Genomic DNA, 17,671 nt, shown 5'->3' on the forward strand with positions numbered 1-17,671 from the left:
TTTAGTTTCCCTACCATCGACCTGAGACTCATTGATCCGGAATTCCCTAGTTTTCTCTACCACCTTTTTGAAAACTGGAACTACAATGGCTGTCTCCAGTTCGGAGCCAAACATTTAGGTTTGAACCTTATAATTATCTTCCTCAGCTCCCACGGCAGCTTGGATTGCAATTCATCCAGAGCTGTGGTTTGTACATTTTCAAGCCCACAAAAACTTCCAATACCTCCTCACTCCCATGTTAATCTGCTCAAGAACCTCATCACTCCCTTCCTGAATTCTGTACCTCCATCCTCCTTCCGAGTAAAGTCAGACGTGAAATACTTGCTTAATACTGTACCAATGTTCTCCAGTTCCACACAAAGACTGCCTCCCACCTAGATCCCTGAACAGCCCTGCTCTTTCCCCAGTTATCCATTTTCCCTTACACTTGTATAATACCTTGGGATTTTCTCTAATTTTACCTCAGTGTTTTCTCATGTCCCCTCTTTGCTCTTAATTGTTTTCTTAAGATGTGTCCTGCAAATTATATATTCCACCAGGGCGTCCATTGATTAGCTCCCTTTGTACTCTTCAGGAGAGATGTTAAGAAGCACTTTGGGCAAAGAGTGGTAAATGTTTGGAACTCTCTTCCACAAACCGCAGTGGGTGCAGGATCAGTTGTTAATTTTACTTCTGAGATAGATAAGGTTTTGTTAATCAAAAGAAATAAGGGACATCGGAAAACGGTAAGTACACCGAGTTAAGCCACAGATCAGACTCAGGCTCAAGGGCTGAATGGCCTTCTCCTGTTCCTATGTACCTGTTAAAAAATTATCTTCCTTCCTCAAACTTGAAGTTCTTTTTATCCATAATCGTTCAATCTTATATATAAATATAATGTGATTCAGTTAACAACAAAGCATAACAATTCAGTTTCACGTTATCCCTACTAAAACACTCATCTCTCATTTATATGCATGTTAAGTTGCGTCAGCCATATGTCTGCCCACTTCTCTAGCCTACATCCCCCTGAAGACTGTTACTGCCCTGTCACCAGTTCTGGTCAGCAAGAAATAAGGGAACTACAACCCTTCATGCTATATAGAAGAAAACTAAGCAGCTACTTCCCAGTGCCATTTATACGGAAGGATGGATGGGACATAACTTACCGACTTGGAAAGAGCCATCTAATCTCATACAAGTATGCAAAGTTAAGCTACAAAACTGACATAAAATATTGCAGGTGCTCAAAATGCAAAGTAAAATGAGAAAATGCTAGAGATATTCAGCAGGTTATACAGCAGTTGTGATGAGGCAAACAGAGGTAAACTTTCAGTTTGATTAATTTTCACTGGAACTAAGTATAACTAAAAATGTAATACATTTTAGTCAAATGAAAGGGAGGGAGGGAGGGGAAAAAGAACAAAAAAAATGTAACATGAGAGATAGGTTGAGACTGCGAACAGAAAGAGTGATGGTACAGTGCTAAGGCAACAAGAAACAAAATGTGTGCCCAGAAGAACTATGAACAAAAAAAATAGCCAACAGCTCCACCCAGAAGTGGACTAAATCAAAAAATTACAAAGAAAAAGAAACAAAAAGGGGTCATAGATAATGGTCTGAAATTGTTGAACCCAATGGCAGCACGGTGGTTAGCACTGCAGCCTCACAGCACCAGAGACCCGGGTTCAATTCCTGTCTTGGGCGACTGTCTGTGTGGAATTTGCACATTCTCCCCGTGTCTGCGTGGGTTTCCTCCGGGTGCTCCAGTTTCCTCCCACAGTCTAAAGATGTGCAGACTAGATAGATCGGCCATGCTAAATTGCCCGTAGTGTTCAGGGGTGTGTGTGTTATAGGGGGATGGGTCTGGGTGGGATGCTTCAAGGGGCGGTGTGGACTTGTTGGGCCGAAGGGCCTGTTTCCACACTGTAGGGAATCTAATCTAAAAAAAAGTTAAGTCTAGAAGGTTATGAAGTTCCTGACAGATCCTTGAGTTTATTTGCGTTCAGCTTGCGCTAATCTTCACTGCAGCAGGCAGAAAACAGAGATGATAATGTGATAGACATTGTTACTCTGTAAACAGGGAAGGCAAAGTTGAAGGCAGATATTACAACTACTTGGGAAAATGCACTGATTCCCCAGTCTACCAATCCCAGAGTCATCACAAAATTAAAGATTCAAAGTTCCATAATTTACCTGCCTGCTGGACTCAGGTCAACAGAAAATGCTGACCAGGTTTTTGCATTCAACTATTTATTACAAACAAGTAAATTCTAAGCACAGATACATAACTAGGGAGTACCAGCATATAACCTTACTAGTTAAAACTCTAATGCTATTTTAAACCCCTGCACACATATACAGGCAGGCAGGCACAGACAAACAGATAAAAATACTGGTATTACAGGTAAAGAAGAAAAATGGACGGCAAATACATTTCAATAGCACCAGTCCACTGGGTTCAATGAAATGTTCCTTTTGCTTCCCAAGACTGTTTTCTTCAAACACCTTTTTGCAGGAAGCATACGACAACTGGTACACTCAGTACAAAGTCTCTTAGTTGCTGCCTACAGCAACTGTTTTGTGTGTGTGTGCGTGTACGTGGGGACAGGGAGAGAGTAATTTTCTTCAAATTCTTTTACATAGAGACACAGAACCTGCTCTTCTAACAGTCCAAAGCCTTCTCCCAGTGTATCATTCACACATAGCTGTTCAGCTGCCCAAGGACAAAACAGAGAATTGTTCTCAGGCTGATGGTCTATAGCATTCACAACTGTTCATAATAGCAAAAGTTAACCAACTACCAGATGCTGGCCGGATCTCAATGTGTACACACCAAGGTGGCATCTTATCCCCTATTGCCTGGAAAGCAGCAATTTAAACACAATATTCAATGCGTTCCAGTAACTTATTTTCAGAAGTACAGCAGTTCCTGCACAGTCCTTGATTTCGAGTAGTCCTTTCCCCATTTCAGTCCACAATCCAAAATGCAGAACAATAAGAAGATGTGGTCTTTACACAGGCAAGAAAAACAGAAGGAAGAACAAAACTATGAATAATGTTTTAGGCAGAGTGTATCTGTATTAAGTACTTAAAAGCAGTTTTAAAATATATCCAAGCATACGAGAATGCAAAAGATGATTTAACAAACCTTAATGTATGCACTTGGATAAATCTTGTGAACTGCGTCGCCAGGAGCACGTCCAGCTTCTCGATCCAAATAGTAGCTCTGCACAAAGACGGCATGATCACTCAAACACCGTACCCAGACGTCACCTTCCCCTTTGCACTCTAGCTGCACACCTTTTCCAATATGCAACCTGACAGCAAAGGAAAAACAGCAATGAAAAGATTGAATTAAAATCTCACGTTGAAACATGATCAGTCTTAAAAGATTTCAGAATATCCGCAACCAACTTCCATACATTTCATGCACAACTACCTTTCTCAGACACTAAAATTAAACATTTGCACAAATTTTAAAAACAATAGAAATCCAGCACTGTTGATCAACCATTCTTTTCTACATTGCTGTGTAGCTTTAAACATCTTCCTATTTATTAAAAACATAATGCAGTCAAAAAAATGGAAACTTTACAACTGTGATATAGTTTGTTAAATGAGTTGAAAATGAACTGGTTTCCCATGACATTACAAAAGTACTGGCTGTGAACCAACCACAAATGGGAAACCTCAAGTTAAGAAAAATAGTCAAAACAATGCTGGTTGGAAGTGAAGAAACCAAGTGTACTGCCAACAGTCAGAGAACGCACATCCTACTTCCAGCAGGTTTATTTTGCACATCCCACTGGGACATGCAATCTGGCTAAATCACATTAGTTTCACTGCTTCAATCAGGCAACTGGTGTCAGCCTCATTAAATTCTAGGACACTTCGTTGTTTCAGGGCTCATAATCTGATTGAACACTAACCAGAAGTCTAATACATCCATTTACAATAAACAAAATCGCGCAACTTAAGTTTTGTGCCCAGAAAAATTATGTAATGCAAATGACTAAGTAGATGTTTCACATATCTGCTGTATTATCTGGTGTGAGCAAAATAGTCAAATACATGGATCCACATTTAGAGTATTGTGTACAGTTCTGGTCGCCACATTACCAAAAGGATGTGGACGCTTTGGAGAGGGTGCAGAGGAGGTTCACCAGGATGTTGCCTGGTATGGAGGGTGCTAACTATGAAGAGAGGTTGAGTAGATTAGGATTATTTTCATTAGAAAGACGGAGATTGAGGGGGGACTTGATTGAGGTCTACAACATCATGAGGGGTATAGACAGGGTGGATAGCAAAAAGTTTTTCTCCCCCCCCTCCCCACCAAGTGGGGGACTCAATTACTAGGGGTCATGAGCTCAAAGTGAGAGGAGGAAAGTTTAAGGGAGATATGCGTGGAAAGTTCTTTACACAGAGTAGTGGGTGTCTGGAACGCGTTGCCAGCAGAGGTGGTCGACGTAGACACGTTAGCGTCTTTTAAGATATATCTGGACAGGTACATGGACGGGCAGGGAGCAAATGGACACAGACCGTTAGAAAATAGATGACAGGTTAGACAGAGGATCTCGATCGGCGCAGGCTTGGAGGGTCGAAGGAACTTTCTTGTGCTGTAATTTTCTTTGTTCTAAGGACCATCTTGTTGAGAGTAAAGTGGAAGGGTTTAAGACAAGAAATTCAAGTGCTATAGGCATGTGAGGATGAGGCTATTATTAGTAGGTAATGGATGGGGAAATGTCCAAAAGAAATCTTAGTAAGAAGTGCATTGGAGGCAGATGACATTGTAGAACTAAAGGCAAAAGAAAATGGGAAGGCCAAGGTCATGAAGTTATTCAAACATGTTGCTGTTTAATAAAGAAACCTGTCAAAATTACATGCAGTTGATCAGTCCAGATTTGGAGGCCTCATTAACATAGATCAGTTGCACAGCTGGTGATTCAAATTTCTAGGAATTCCTCTCATAAGGCTACAAATCATGTGTGTTTAGAGACATTTCAATATTGTAGTTTCACTCTTCCTTCCCACTAAAAGTAGCAGGAACCAAGATACATAATGAACAAAATCAAAGTTGCTGGAAAAGCTCAGCAGGTCTGGCAGTATCAGCAGAAGAGAAAACAGAGTTAATGTTTCGGGTCTGGTAACCCTTCCTCACAGTAGTTCTGAGGAAGGGTCACCAGACCCGAAACATTAACTATTTTCTCCTCCACAGATGCTGCCAGACCTGCTGAGCTTCTCCAGCAACTTTGATTTTGTTCCTGATTTACAGCATCTGCAGTTCTTTTGGTTTTTATCTAAGATATATAATACTGGACAACAAGCAAAATGTCCTTTAGTGTTGCTGAAATTTTCCTAAATTAAAGGATATTAGAATATGGACCTAGAAGGCTGAGGGGGTGACGTTATCGAGGTTTATAAAATTATGAGGAGCATAGTTAAGATGAACAGTCAAGGTAGGGAATCAAAAACTAGAGGATATAGGTTTAAGGTGAGAAGGGAAGGACTTAAAGGGACCTGAGGGGGAACTTCTTAGCACAGAGCGTACAGTTTATAAAGAAGCTGTCCGATGAAGTGGTAGAGGGGAGTACAATTACAACATTTACAAGACATTTGGACAGGTACATGGTTAGGAAAGGTTTAGAGGGAAATGGGCCATTTACGAGCTACTGAGACTGTTTCATTTGGCATGGACAGGGTGGGTGGAGGGGCAGTGAAGGGTCTGTTTCTCTGCTCTATGATTCTATACTATGACACGAGGTTTCAACAGCATTACACCACAATATTTTATTGAAATATAATACTCAAGTCCAATAAATCGCATTCAAGACATTCTTCCATTGCTTCCCCAAACATTTCATTTTACCTGGCTCTTTCAATAGCTTCTGTTCTGTGAACATTGGAAAGTTGGCCAAGACAAAAGCGGTCACCCCCAGAAGGATCCACATATCCATCAACAGTAACCACAGGACAGCTAGATGGCACTTTGAATGTTTCTCCAACCTGGACATCCATCTCGAAGTAAGCAATTGAACACCAGTATTCAGGAACTAGAAATTGGATTATAGATTATACATCAAACCATAAAGTCTGTCTACAAATCAAGATACTTGTATTTAATACTATTGAAAACATGAATGTTTCAGCAAGAAAAAGTTGATTTATTTCATATCCCAACTGACAATTAGAAAACCTATGACTGAACACATTTGAAATGATAAGAAAAAAAAATCACAGGGCCAAGGACCTTATGATTGATTGATCGACAGCGCAATCACCTACTTGAAACACTGAACTTTGGTTGTGCAAAAATGTGGTTAAAAATCATTAAAAGGCAGAGCAGGTTCAAGGTTCTGAATGGTCAATACTTCTTCCTTGATCATGTGCAAAGAAACGATAGAAAAGGCACACTTAAGTAATGCAAAAGTTATTACTAATTCTCTATTCTTTCACCTGCTGGTGGAACTCAAACAACAAAAGGGGAGAATCCAGACAGCCTACAGCTTGCAGGGTGCTCATTTCATTTATAACCACTTTGTGTTTATGAAATTTGGGTTTATAACCCATGAATTTTAAGGGCAGATACGTACATGCACACTTTTTCCTGTAAAACCCATTGGAATCTCAAACATACGAAATAGGAGCATAAGTAGATTATTCAGCCCCCCCAAGACTGCTCCAGTGCTCAACACAGGGAGGAGATGGCAGATTGTTAATGTCACTGGACCAGTAATTCAGAACTCCAGGTTAATGTTCTGGGGACAAGGGTTCAAATTGCACCATGCTGACAGTTAAATTTGGATTCATTAAAATAAAATCTGAAATAAAAAGCTAGCCAAATGGCAACCTCATAACCACTGTCAATTGCCATGAAAAAAATCTCTGATTGTCTAATGTTCTTTAGGGAAGGAAATTTGCCTTTCTTACCTGCTGTAGCCTACACATGAATCCAGACCCATAGCATGTGGCGGTCTCACTGAGCCAGAGATCAGGCAATAAAAGCTTCTCTCAACAGTGACACCCACAACCAGTAAATGAATATTTAAACAAAAATAAAAAAAATGGCTCATCTCAAGAGACTGCAAGTCCTCAGTTAGGCACCTTATAAATTCTGTCAGCATTGGGTTTAATAATTTCAAATAGAACAACTATTTTGTTTTAAGATAGGCACTGATATTGGTTCTTCTACTGCCAGTTATAGTTCCTCTCGAGACTTTACTTGATCTACTGTGTTTTCCATCATCAGCCCATTGACATTTACTCACTTCTGCCCTACACCAAAACACAGACATTTTTCTTCTGATCATCTCTGACCAAAGACAATGACATTTCTATAGAACTCTAGCTCTAATGAAGGGTCATCAATCTGAAACATGAAGACACCTATTCTTCAAAGTGGCTCCACTCTTTCTTTTCATGACAGAATGCTCTACATTTCTAAAAGGAGATTCCAATCAGATTTCCTTGAGAACTGTGGACCCATATTTCTATTCAGGCAGTTGTCATATAGCATAGACCAAGTCTCTTCTTCACAGTAGTCAGCTGTTCTGAAATTTAAAGAATCACTTTGACAACTGCTGTCAAAAGATAAATATATAAAGTAACTGAGAAGTGAAAGTACTGGGAAGGTAGTGTGCCAAAGTGCAAGGTAATAAGTGGGTATTGTAATTGTAAATGCCTATTCAGGGTGGGTTGCAGAAATCAGATCAGTTGGGGTACAGGGTAGGATGGGTGTCAGGTCCGGTGAGGCAGTGAGTGTTGGGTGCCACCGGGGTGGGGGGACAGTGGAGACAGATCAGATACAGAGCAGGCGTCAGCTCCCATGGGTATGATGAGAAGGTTGGGATCCGGGGTGTGAAGGAAGGTAACAGTCTGGGAGGTTGTGGTCCATGGGAGATGTAGGTGCAGATCTGTGAACTAAATGGCAGTTTCAGTTGAAGAGCTGGGTTTGAGCAGGCATTTAATCGTATAACCTACCTTCGCCTAAACCTCACCTCAGTTCCTGCTGTGCCGGACGTCATCTCCCTTCCGCTACTCCAAACCCAAGCGTACTTGCCCCACCACAATTTCACCTACTCTGGCCCTGATGCACCTTCAACTGAGCAATTATTTACTTAATTTTATCTGCACCTTCAGGTTTAAATGGAGACTTTCAGAATGTTTCAGGAACAGGGGAATTACTAAGCAAACCTCCAATTTTCAGGACAATTCTTTTAGAGCTTGTGGCAGACAATAGGATTTTGCAGGGACCCCACACACAATTCTGAATTATACCTGAATAAAGGCAATCAAGCCACCAGAAAATCTGGGCTATTAACTGTTTGCTCTTGCCATAAATGCTGCCTGACCTGCTAATATAGCTAACTTTGTGCTTTTAATATTGTTGATTTTGGTTAGGCAAGGGTATTAAACGATATTGGACAACAGCACATGAATGGAGTAGAATTAAAATTCACCATGCCTAAATGAGTAGATCATGACCCAAAAGGTTTATTTCTGTTCTGAAGTGAAATGAAAGATTTTGTTTAGAGAAATTTTATGCCATCTTTTTGTTATGATTAAAATTAGCTTTGCTTAAAGAAAGAATCCAATCTGGGACAAAAGCATATCATTCATACCAGAGCCAGGATGTTTGATTGAGGAAAAACTGCATTTTAAATGGTAAATGTAAACAGAAAATGCCAGTAATATTCACTTATGAGGAAATGTTATAGACTTGAAATTATGGGCAGAATACAATACACACTCAACCATAATCGAACTCTGAAAGCAACTCCAAAGACAGTTGGGATGAAGCAGCGGGGTTTGAGAGATGGGGTGAATGGAGATCTCATTTCCCTCCCATCAATCAAGTCCAGAACTGCAGGGCTGCCCAAGAGATTTCCGCCTGGAAAGCAAATTGAGACCCTTCAGTAGCCACTTAAGGTCTTCATCCCGCCAACAGTATTTATCAATAGCGGACAGAGAACATGCCATACGGAGTGGCCACTCAGTGGTCCTTCCTGAAGCCTGCCTTTGGGGCAGGAAGAATCTTCGTTGGTTAAAGACACACTCTGCTCGTATGAGGGACCTGACATCAGAAGGGTAGTCCTCACAGGAAACTTAACAATTCCCATTCTTCTATTAATACCCTTCCTCTCTACTCCTGCCACTGACCCCCTTCGCTTGACCTACAGCTAATTTACACACGCCTCTATCTGAGAGTCCATAGGCATATCCTCAAAGCAGGTCCCAATAGAAGTGGCAGAGTCACTAACAGAGCTATGGTCTCTAATTGGTTGCTCAGAGCTTGATTGAAGGGCAGTCAATGCAAAGTGTCTGATTCTCTGGAAACTGCACAGGCCTCCGAAGGACAAGTGACACTGGATTCCTCTAATTACTGCAATTGATGGGTGAGATGCATGTCATCATATTAAATTTCAATCATCAACTCGTTCTCACACCACATGCTGCAGTTCCAGCATTTTTTGTTTTAGTTTCAGAACTTGGACATCCACCATACTTTGCTTTTGTAATTTATATTAAATACCTACTCACTGCAAAAGTCATTTGGGTTCGTATCATAATTGGTTTTTGCAATTTATATCTTGATTTTCTAAATGAGCCATTGCAACGCATATACTGGTTATCCAAATTAGTTGTCCAATACTTGATAGACAGACACAAACTACTCCAGGAAACAGTGCTTCCTCCTCAAACATTTATTATATACAACTTCAAAATGGTGAAGACAAGTCCACTCCCATGGCAGGAATCCAATTAAGGTAGTAAGGAAGTAATTAATAAATAAATAGATAGTTTCCCCATACTTTCTAATCTGTTCAGAGTTGACCAGCACTAGCAGTTCACAGGTGGGGAGGATAGTTGGAGGTCCTTGTCATGTGACATTTGCATTAATCTAACCTTAATTGTTGAAAATAAAGATAATTCTCAGGCTTGTGGCTGATAATGCAGTAGTCTGAAACAGGAATTTTCTCACAAATATAAATAATTTCTGAATACAGCATAAGTACATTACAAAACAGTTTAAGTCAAATATTTACAAGATAGTTCAAGTCAGAGATTATTGAAAATACAAACAAAAAATCACATTTCTCATTGAATTATTAGGTTCCTTTGTCAAATTGGAATAGTTTGCTAAATATGACCATAAACCATTTATATGTGAATAGAAGCCACAAGGTGTCTGAAAGTTAACAGACCCTGGAGATATCAGGGCATACGTGTCTTCTTCCACTGCACCTCAGCGGAATTTGTCCCATGCTACGGTGCATCCCTCAGCACAAAGTCCTGGATCTTGGAATGTGCGAATCAAGAAAATTCTTTGCACTGGAAGATCAATGTGCTTCGGGTTGACCAAACAGGATTGTTCATAAAGTCAATGCCCTCCAGGTATAGCTGATGATGTCTCAGCATGCATTCCTGGGAGCTGCCCGTACAGTGGAGAGGTCTGTCAGAGCTGCTTGATACAAATCACAACAAAACCCACTGCTTCTCTTCCTAGAACTTCTCTGCAAAGGCACATTCCAAATGGAAAAACACAATGCTCTCTTCATCACTGCAGTTACCCCAAGGGCTGTGTTAGGTGGTGCAGAGAATTCAGGCATGCATGAAAGCTTGGATGAGCAGTGCCCTTCTCACCACCCAATCACGCTATGCATTGGTGGTGTGTCAAGTGAAATGCTGTTACTGAGAGAGATCGGGTCAAATAAAAGCCTTCTGTAACAGTCAACATCATTTACCCTATGTCCTCATAACTAGAACTGCACTCACCCACTGCTGCCAGAAAGAAAGGTGCAAGCAGGCCTCATCTTAATTTTATTGGTTCTTCTGTCTCCTCAGCTCACCTAATTCGATGGCGATCACAGAGGTATCTTCTTAATTGGCCGTGTCCAGAAAATACATGCCCAGTGTCCAGCCATCAAGCCTGCACTGCCAAAAACTACTCTAGTATTTTCCAGCAGCCCATAACCTTGAATCTACCATACTTTAAGACCCTATTCGAGCATTTTTTAAAAAGTTGAGAGGTTTCCTCCACCTATGTCTACAAAAGTCTGTGATATTGAAGATGACCTTTGGGGAGTCCATGCTGGCAATCTACACTAATCATACTCTTCTGTACTTGGCCCATAGCCTTGAAAGTTATAACATTTCAAGTGCTAATTCACATACTTCTTAAAGGCTGTGAGGTTACCATCTCAACTAGCATTCCAAGCAGGGCATTCCAGACTCCCAGTACCCTCAGGGAGAAAAAAAATGTTATACTCAAATCTCCTCTAAACCTCTTCCTATCACCATAAAACTATGCCCACTTGCTACTGACCCATCAAAGGGAACAACCGCTTTCTACCCACACTGTCCATACTCCACACAATCTTGTACAGCTCAATTAGGTCCCACTTCTGCCTTCTCTGCTTTAAAGAAAGCACCAAGCATGCCCAGCCTCTCTTCAGCAAGAGGGGGCTAAGGGGGTCTTTTTCAGGTTGGCAATCAATATGTATTAACAAGCTGGAGGAAGGAAGTGAATGCACTGTTGCCAAATTTGCAAATGACACAAAAAAAAATTGGAAAGGCAGGTTGCAAGAAGGATACAAACAGTTTACAGATAATTATTAATAGGTTAAGTGTACAAGAAATAGGCAAATGGAGTATAATGTGGGAAAACACAAAGCTGTTCATTTCGTAAGGGAGAACAAACAAGATTATTATTTAAATGAAGAAAAACTGCAGAAAGCTGGGACCTGGGGATATCTGTGCGTGAAACACAAAGCTCGCACAAAGATGCAGCAGGTAATCAGGAAGGCTAATGGAATGCTGGCCCATATTTCAAAGGGGATGGAGTATGGGAGTGGAGCCATCTGACTGCAATTGCATAGTTGCTGGTCAGAGTGCTGACAGCAGCTTTGGTTCCCTTATTTAGGGAAAGAGATCATCTCATATGAGTCAATTCAGAAAACATTCACTACAGTGATCCTTGGTATAGGAGGGATCATCTTATGAAGATTAAACAGGTTGGAGCTCTACTCACTCGAGTTTAGAAGGAGGAGACTGGATCTCATTGAAACATTGAGGAATCTTAAGGGAGTTTGCTGAGAGGATATTTCCTCTCATGTGTGTGTCTAGGACCAGAGATCATCGCCTCAGAATAAAGGGGGTCAATTTAGGACTGAGATGAAGAGGAATTTCTTCTCAAAGGTTTGAGTGCCTTTGAAACTTGATGCCACAAAGTGCTGTAGGCGACAGAGATAGGTTCTTCATCAGTAGGGGAGTCAATGTTTTCTGGGCTAAGGAAGGAAATTGGGGGTGAGGAATGTCAGATCAGCCATGATCTTATTGAATCGTGAAGCAAGATTGAAGGCCCAAATGGCCTTTTCCTGTTTCTTTTATGGTCTTATGTTGTCATCTACAAACTGACTTGTCCAAACTCTCTACATTCTCATCTATATCATTAGTACGTATTATACCACTGAGCCAAGTTTTGATCAAACTCGCCAAGTTACCCTGGATCCCATGTGCTTTTACATCACCTGAAGACTCGTAAATATCTACATGCACACCAAGTCTCCCATACACATCACTGTTTCAACCTAGCACACTGCTTGTCTAACATTCCGATCAACAGAAAGTCTAACTAAATATTACAAAGAGCACAGCCATTTCCTTAGCCCAGTCACAACTTTAATCCTTAGCCAACTACTCCATCTCTTCTCTGGCAACGGTACAAAAGGTGAACTGGACTAATCGTAATCTTGACACTGTATTTGACTAGAAGTGGAGCCTCAGCCTAGATATGCATGTCAAACCAACTGTTTCAACCTCACACACTGACTGACTCCACCATATTTTAGCTTATACATGTTGCTGACACGGTAATCTATATCTTTGTTATCTCCAGATAAGACCATGTCAGTGCTACCTACAACAGTTTTATGATCACAGATTCTGAGAATACTGGACAACCCAGATCTTTATTTATGATCTGGCTTGATGAACCATAATCACTTGAAGAACATGATATGCAAAAGAACCAAGGGCAAGGAAGAAAGTGGCAGGATTCCAGTGGCAATTCAAGTGAATGAAGATAAACTGTTTATTACATAAAACTGAGCAGGACACACATAGCAATAATGGCTGTGGTCTGCTTGGCCATTGAATAACATGGCTGAACTGTGAGTGTTTCAACTTCCACATTCCAAACTATCCCAATCGTCTTTGATTCCCTCGCTTAACAAGATTCTGCCTCTCTCCACCTTAAAAATATTAAAAGGCACCACTTTTCACTGCTTTCTGAGGGAGTGTTCCAAATTAACAACCTTCAGAAAAAAATTTTCACCTCTGGTTTAAAATTAAGGATCCTTTTAGGACAATATCCCTCAGTTTTGGGCTCCCTCACAGGAGGGAATGTCTTTATGACATCCATCTTGTGAAAACTTTCAAGATTTTATACAGCTCAATCATACCACTACTGGCTCCACTGAATTCCAGACTGTTCAACTTTTTCTCATAAAATAACCAACTTCTTATAGGTATCGATAAAGTAAACACCCTCTGAACTGTCTCCAAAGCATTTACACACTTCCTCAGATGAGATCACCAGAACTGCCCATTATTCCTGCCAAAGTGCATGATATCTCATTTTCCCACATGTTCCATATCTTAAGTTTTTGTCTACTCAGTTAATTTCTCTCTGCAGGCTGACTGGATCATCCTCTCCACATCTCTAAGCACTTTGGATTTTTTTTTTAGCAAGGTGCACTGAGCACGAAGCCAACTGCAGCTGAGTGAAACAAAGGTCAAGTAAATGAATTGGAAATTTGGTTCCAGTGGGGATTTGATGCTAACGGTGACAAAGGTGCTTGAACGAAAAGGTTCACTCCAAAGACGAAACATCCCAGTACGACAGCTAAACAAGAGAGGATAAAAAAAGGTGTAGCTCATGAAATCTACCTGCAATGAGACCAGTCAAATGCAAACCTTAGTGTGATGCAAATGCAGGTAAAGCAGCTGATTGTGGAGTTATTTTAGTGAACATTTTTAATCTTTAAAGTGAATGTCTTTAACCTCCAGTGCTTTTTTGCTCTCTTAAAAATGGCTGGTCAAATACAAGATTAACACTGGTGAGTTTCTTTTATACTAACTATTATTACAATAAAGTGTAAAGACCAAGCAATTTAGAGTATTTAACTTATAAATTGCTCAACACAGTAGTGATGATAGGATTGGTTGCATGTTGTTGCTGCAGCACGTGGTCCATTTGTAGCAAGTACTGCAGCCTGAGGGACTTTGGATCAGCGTTGAAGAGCTGGAGTCAGAGTTGCAGACATTGAGCCACTTCAGGGAAGGGGAGAGTGAGCTGCAAACTAGCATTGGGTAAATAAATTCAAGAAGTTAAATGTATGTCTCAAAAGTTTGAGAGTGTAATGGGTATCAGTTGATGGAATTCTGGCACTATTATTGGGGTAGAAAGGAGCTGCTCTGGTTGCACATAGTTCAGCTGAACCATGCTGGGGCCAGTCTTTTGGTGAAATCATATAAACGAGGGCTTCAAACTATTGGGTGGGGGTGGGCATTAACAGGGTGGGGATATACAAAACAAAAGGATATGGCACCATTTCAGGACAGCTATGGCATACTTTGTTTTAACTGGCACCTTTTCAACCAGGAGATAAACCAACAAAAATTATACACATCAAATGACAGGAAAATTGGCAGAGTTGCAGACAGTGAGGAGGATTGTCCAAGGGTACAGTGGGATCGAAACAAACTGCAGATTTGGACAGAGAAATGGCAGATGGAGTTTAAACAGGACAAAGCAAGGTGATGCATTTCGGAAGTTCAAATTCAGGTGCAAGTTATACAATAAACCACAGAATCTTTATGAACACTGACATCAAGGGATCTGGGCATACAGGTCCACAGGCCCCTGAAAGTGGCAACACAGGTGGATAAAGCAGTCAAGATGGCATATAAGCATGATTGCTTTCATTGGCTGGGGCATCAAATATAAAAGTTGGCAAGTTATGTTACAGCCGTATGAAACTTTAGATGGCCAAATTCGGAATAGTGCATGCAGTTCTGGTCGCCACTCTATTCGAAGAATGTGGATGCTTTGGAGAAGGTGCAGAGAAGGTTTACCAGGAGGTTACCTGATCTAGAGGATTTTGGGTATGAGGACACGTTGGTTAAACTCCGATCGTTTTCACTGAAAAACAGCAGCTGAGGGGAGACCTGATAGAGGTGTAGAAAACTATGACAGTATGTGCAGGTTAGGACTGGACATAATAAATTGGCCATAGTGTCTAAGGATGTGTAGGTTAGGTGCACAGGAAATGCAGTGTTACAGGGATGGGTGTTTGTGGTGGTGGTCTGGGTGGGATGCTCCCCGGAGGGTTTGTGTAGATTCGATGAGCCAAATGGCCTATTTCCACACTGTAGGGATTCTATGATTCAATGTCAGATAGAGTCAAGAGGCTTTTACCCAGGGTGTAAAAAGTCATTTACAAGAAAGCACAGGTTCAAGGTGAGGGGAGGAGAATTTAGGGGAAACGTTTTCTCACAGAGGATGTTGGGTGCCTGGGAAGTACTACCAAAGGAAATGGTGGATGCAGGCACATCGGCAAATCAGGTTGGCGAATCTTGATAGACATATAAACAGGAGATGAACAGAGGAATAGAAACTGCAAGTGGGCAATAAGTAGCAGATCTAAATAAGGGCTGGGGATCGGCACAGGCTTGGTGGGTCGAAGGTCCTGTTCCTGTGCTGTATTATTCTTTGTTCTAAATAGGGTCAAAAGGGGGAGTATTATTTCTTAGAAAGGTGAAATTAGTAACTTTTTACTTGAATGCATGTGGTATTTGGATCAAAACAACTGAACTTACATCAAAGAGAGGTTAATGTGTATGGTCATGAGAACAAAGCAAGAAACTAAGTAAACAAGAATACCTGCTTTTACTTCTTGCCTGTTCTTTAGAAAAGGCTGGTGGAATAGCTTTATTAATACAGGATGTGATAAATATGATAGCAAGAAAAAATCTTACACCTTCATCAGAAGATGTAGAATCCATAGGGGTGGAGGTCGGAAATTATACAGGGATGGCAACACTTGAAGGACTAATCTGTACACCCTCAACAGCAGCTATATTACTGGACAGAGACTAAATCAGGAGATCATGAGGGCATGTAAAAACAGGCAGGTCATTAATCACGGTGACTTTAATCTTCATTTGGATTGGCAGTAGCCACATGGAAGAATTAATAAGTGTAAATTTGCAGTAGTTCCCGAAAATAATTTATTGTGGGTCAAACCAGGGCTCAAGCTATTATGGATTGGTCATGTGTAAAAGGAAAATTTAATAAATAAACACAGAGTGAAAGGTCTATGAAAAAACAGTGATAAAATCAGTGGAAAATTAAAGATTGCATCAATTTCTTATGGTTTTTCCAATTCTTTGTCCCTTCCTGCCATTCTCTGACCAGCATTTTTCATTTAACAACTTTCTGTTCTTGCTTCTGCACCTTGATTTGTTACATTAAGCAAAGCTTAATCCCTAACATCAGTCTCAAGTTTAAAGCCCTCTCTACTTCCTGAAATATGCTACTTTTCAAAAATAGTTGCCCCACATGGCTCCAATGCAGACCATTCCAACAGTACAGATCACAATTTACGAAGAGCTGGTGCTAGTACCCCACAAATCACTCTCTCAGTCATACATTTTTTTTCAAAACTCTCATTGTTTTATGTTGATTTTCTAACTGGTAGTAATCTGGCAATAGCAAATTTGAGTAAAAATTTGTGGGTGCTGGACACCTGAAGAGGGGTTATGGAAACCATGAAAACTTATGCCATAGAATGAAATTATGCCCATGACAACAAAGCGCCATGCAGTTTACTTTTCAGCTCCCAGTTTGTATCCCAGAGGATTATGGCACTTTTAATTGCATATGAATATATTTTTTAAATTTGTGAAGGGTTTTTACCTTTACCAATCTTTCAGAGTGTCCTTAGCCCAGACGGCCCTTCTCCTTAACTCATCTTTGATCCTTTAACATCCATAAATCTTTATTTTAAATCAGTGCCTCTGGTTACTCACCTCTCTGCTAAAAGAAATTGATACTTCATACCTATGCTAACCAGTCTTTTATAATTTTATGGACTCAAACTACACCTTCCCTCAGCCATAAAATAAACAAACCAGCTGATACAATCATTCCTCCAAGTTAAAATTCTTCATTGCTGGCAACATGTTTGCAAATTTACTCTGTTCCTTTTCTAGTGAGATCACATCTTATCTGTAATGTGATGACCACAACCTTGTGTGGAATTCTGGCTGGGACCCAAAAAGCATTTAAACTGTTCTTGCATAAATTTTTAAAAAATGTTTTGGCTAATATAGACAGATATTAAAACTAATTTTTCCTGTTGGCCACCTTATCCACTTTTCCTACTAACTTGAATGATCTGTGAATATGCAGTTCAAGATCCCTCCACACTACCTGGCAAACTCACATTTATTGTGCCTTCCATGGCCTTGGCTGCCATCCCCAAATGCATCATCTAATAACAAACAAACGTAAAATTAAGAGATGTATTGCTGATCCAATATTAATGCGTTTGGGTCTGCTATATATTATGTCAACAGCAAAGCAGTTTTGACTGCAAATATTTGAAATTTGGAAGAGAAACAGAAA

General features: G+C 40.5%; 1 protein-coding gene across 2 annotated transcripts in view; it reads right to left on the reverse strand.

Annotated features, from left to right (window-relative positions):
- The window catches only part of LOC125451037 (mothers against decapentaplegic homolog 4), a 100,078-nt gene that overhangs the window by 17,722 nt on the left and 64,685 nt on the right, over nucleotides 1–17,671 (reverse strand). For both annotated transcript variants that reach the window (XM_048527713.2, XM_048527722.2), the window contains exons 9-10: nucleotides 5,849–6,032; nucleotides 3,131–3,299 (exon numbers count right to left, since the gene is read on the reverse strand). In XM_048527713.2, coding sequence (XP_048383670.1) covers nucleotides 3,131–3,299; nucleotides 5,849–6,032 — 353 coding nt within the window. The remainder of the gene's footprint in view (nucleotides 1–3,130; nucleotides 3,300–5,848; nucleotides 6,033–17,671) is intronic.

The sequence above is a fragment of the Stegostoma tigrinum genome, chromosome 1 (assembly GCF_030684315.1).
Source record: "Stegostoma tigrinum isolate sSteTig4 chromosome 1, sSteTig4.hap1, whole genome shotgun sequence".
Classification (NCBI taxonomy): Eukaryota; Metazoa; Chordata; class Chondrichthyes; order Orectolobiformes; family Stegostomatidae; genus Stegostoma; species Stegostoma tigrinum.